At 70.9% G+C, this 2,164-nt stretch overlaps 1 protein-coding gene across 1 annotated transcript; it reads left to right on the top strand.

Annotated features, from left to right (window-relative positions):
- The first annotated feature begins 209 nt into the window (after positions 1 to 209).
- Positions 210 to 1,751, top strand: MYOD1 (myogenic differentiation 1). Its single transcript, XM_075548423.1, has 3 exons — positions 210 to 836; positions 1,269 to 1,347; positions 1,513 to 1,751. Exons 1-3 carry the CDS (start codon positions 210 to 212, stop codon positions 1,749 to 1,751), a joined length of 945 nt encoding a protein of 314 aa, XP_075404538.1.
- The last annotated feature ends 413 nt before the right edge of the window (positions 1,752 to 2,164 follow it).

Genomic DNA, 2,164 nt, shown 5'->3' with positions numbered 1-2,164 from the left:
GCTACTACAAGATAAATAGCCGCGGGCGCCGGGCACCGAGCTTGGGGTGCTGGAGCCCCGGGGCACGACGGGTTGGACGGGCTGGGGCCGGGGTGGGGTGGTGGACAGGCGGTGGACCTTTAGGTTCCCGATCCTCCGAGCCTCCAGCAGTTCCCCGCAAGTTAGGGTGGGCTGGGCGGGGCCACGACTGCAATATCCCCCGCTGGGATATGGAGCTGCTGTCGCCCCCGCTGCGCGACGTGGACTTGGGCCCGGACGGCTCGCTCTGCTCTTTTGCCACCGCCGACGACTTCTACGATGACCCGTGCTTCGACTCCCCCGACCTGCGCTTCTTCGAGGACTTGGACCCGCGCCTCGTGCACGTGGGCGCGCTCCTGAAGCCCGAGGAGCACTCGCACTTCTCGTCCGCCGCGCACCCGAGCCCGGGCGCGCGCGAGGACGAGCATGTGCGCGCGCCCAGCGGGCACCACCAGGCGGGCCGCTGCCTGCTCTGGGCTTGCAAGGCGTGCAAACGCAAGACCACCAACGCCGACCGCCGCAAGGCCGCCACTATGCGCGAGCGGCGCCGCCTGAGCAAAGTCAACGAGGCCTTCGAGACGCTCAAGCGCTGCACGTCGAGCAACCCCAACCAGCGGCTGCCCAAGGTGGAGATCCTGCGCAACGCCATTCGCTACATCGAGGGCCTGCAGGCGCTGCTGCGCGACCAGGACGCCGCGGCCCCCGGCGCCGCCGCCGCCTTCTACGCGCCCGGCCCGCTGCCCCCTGGCCGCGGCGGCGAGCACTACAGCGGAGACTCGGACGCGTCCAGCCCGCGCTCCAACTGCTCCGACGGCATGGTAAGGCTCGCATCCAGGACCCAGGGGCACGGCACGAGAGGACTCCGGGACGTGCCTCGGAGGGCGGGGAGCTGGCCCTTCCCAGGACCCTGTGTCCTGGTCAGCTGTCGCTGAGGTCCTAGCAAAGCGCTGGGTGGGCGGGTGGGGGCGGTGCGCAAGAGGAAAAGATGCTTAATTGGGGGCACCAGGCGACGTGCCTTTTCGCCACGGAGCCCAGTCGCCCAACCGCGGGTTGGTGGCCTTAGGTGAGTGTCGTTCGGTGCCCTTGGGACCCCTGACACTGTGCGGACCTCAGTCCCTGCCCCCGCCCCGCCCCACCTAGTTCCCAGCCAGGGCTCCCTCTGGCCTGCACAACTGAATCGGGAAGTTGGGAGGCGGGCGGGGGCCGTCCAAGTGGCGCTGGGACCTGAGGGTCGCCCTCACGGTTTGCAGATGGACTACAGCGGCCCTCCGAGTGGCGCCCGGCGGCGGAACTGCTACAATGCGGCCTACTACAGCGAGGCGCCCAGCGGTGCGTATCCCGCGTCCCCGCACACCACGAGCCCCTGCCCACGCCCCTTTTCCAGCTTCTCTAAGGAATCCGGCTCCGTTTCCCGCCTGCCCCCAAGCGCTGGACCCTGGGTGGGAGACCGGGCACGGCCCCTCCCCGCACACTAAACGCCCCCTCCCCGCGCAGAAGCAAGGCCCGGGAAGAGCGCCGCAGTGTCCAGCCTCGACTGTCTGTCCAGCATCGTGGAGCGCATCTCCACCGAGAGCCCTGCGGCGCCCGCACCTCTGCTGACCGACGCGCCCGCGCCCGAGTCGCCCCTCGGCCCGCCCGAGGCGGCTGTGCCCAGCGCCCCCAGCCCGCCCCCGGACGCTGCCACGCAGGGCCCCGAGGGCGCGAACCCTAACCGGATCTACCAGGTCCTGTGAGCCGGAGGGCGCCGCTGCCCACCTGCCAGAGAGATGGTACCCCGAGGGTTTCTCGCGCCCCAAAAGATTGCGCCTAAGTGCCTCCCCTCCCCCAAAGCGACCCCGCCCGAGGCGGGGGCGGCGGGAGAGAGAGCTGAAGTGTAGCCGCCCCTGGCCCGCCAGGACCAGGACCAGGACCAGGACCAGGACCAGGACGCAGTCCGTCTGCTCCAAGCAGCCCTTTCCGGAGCGCCCAGCGCCGCGGCGACTGCGGGTGGGAATTCGCAGCGGGCCTGCGCGCTTTCTGGAAGCTTCGGGCCCGCGGTCTGCCTTCGGCAGCCCTGACCCCGGCGGGGTGGAACCCGCGCGGAGCCCACTTCGCCCAGGAACGCCCGGAGGTTCCTGGGGGCGTGCTGCGTCTTCCCCCGAGCGCC

The sequence above is a fragment of the Tenrec ecaudatus genome, chromosome 4, assembly GCF_050624435.1.
Source record: "Tenrec ecaudatus isolate mTenEca1 chromosome 4, mTenEca1.hap1, whole genome shotgun sequence".
In the NCBI taxonomy this organism is placed as follows: domain Eukaryota; kingdom Metazoa; phylum Chordata; class Mammalia; order Afrosoricida; family Tenrecidae; genus Tenrec; species Tenrec ecaudatus.
This window is presented reverse-complemented; position numbering and strand designations above follow the sequence as displayed.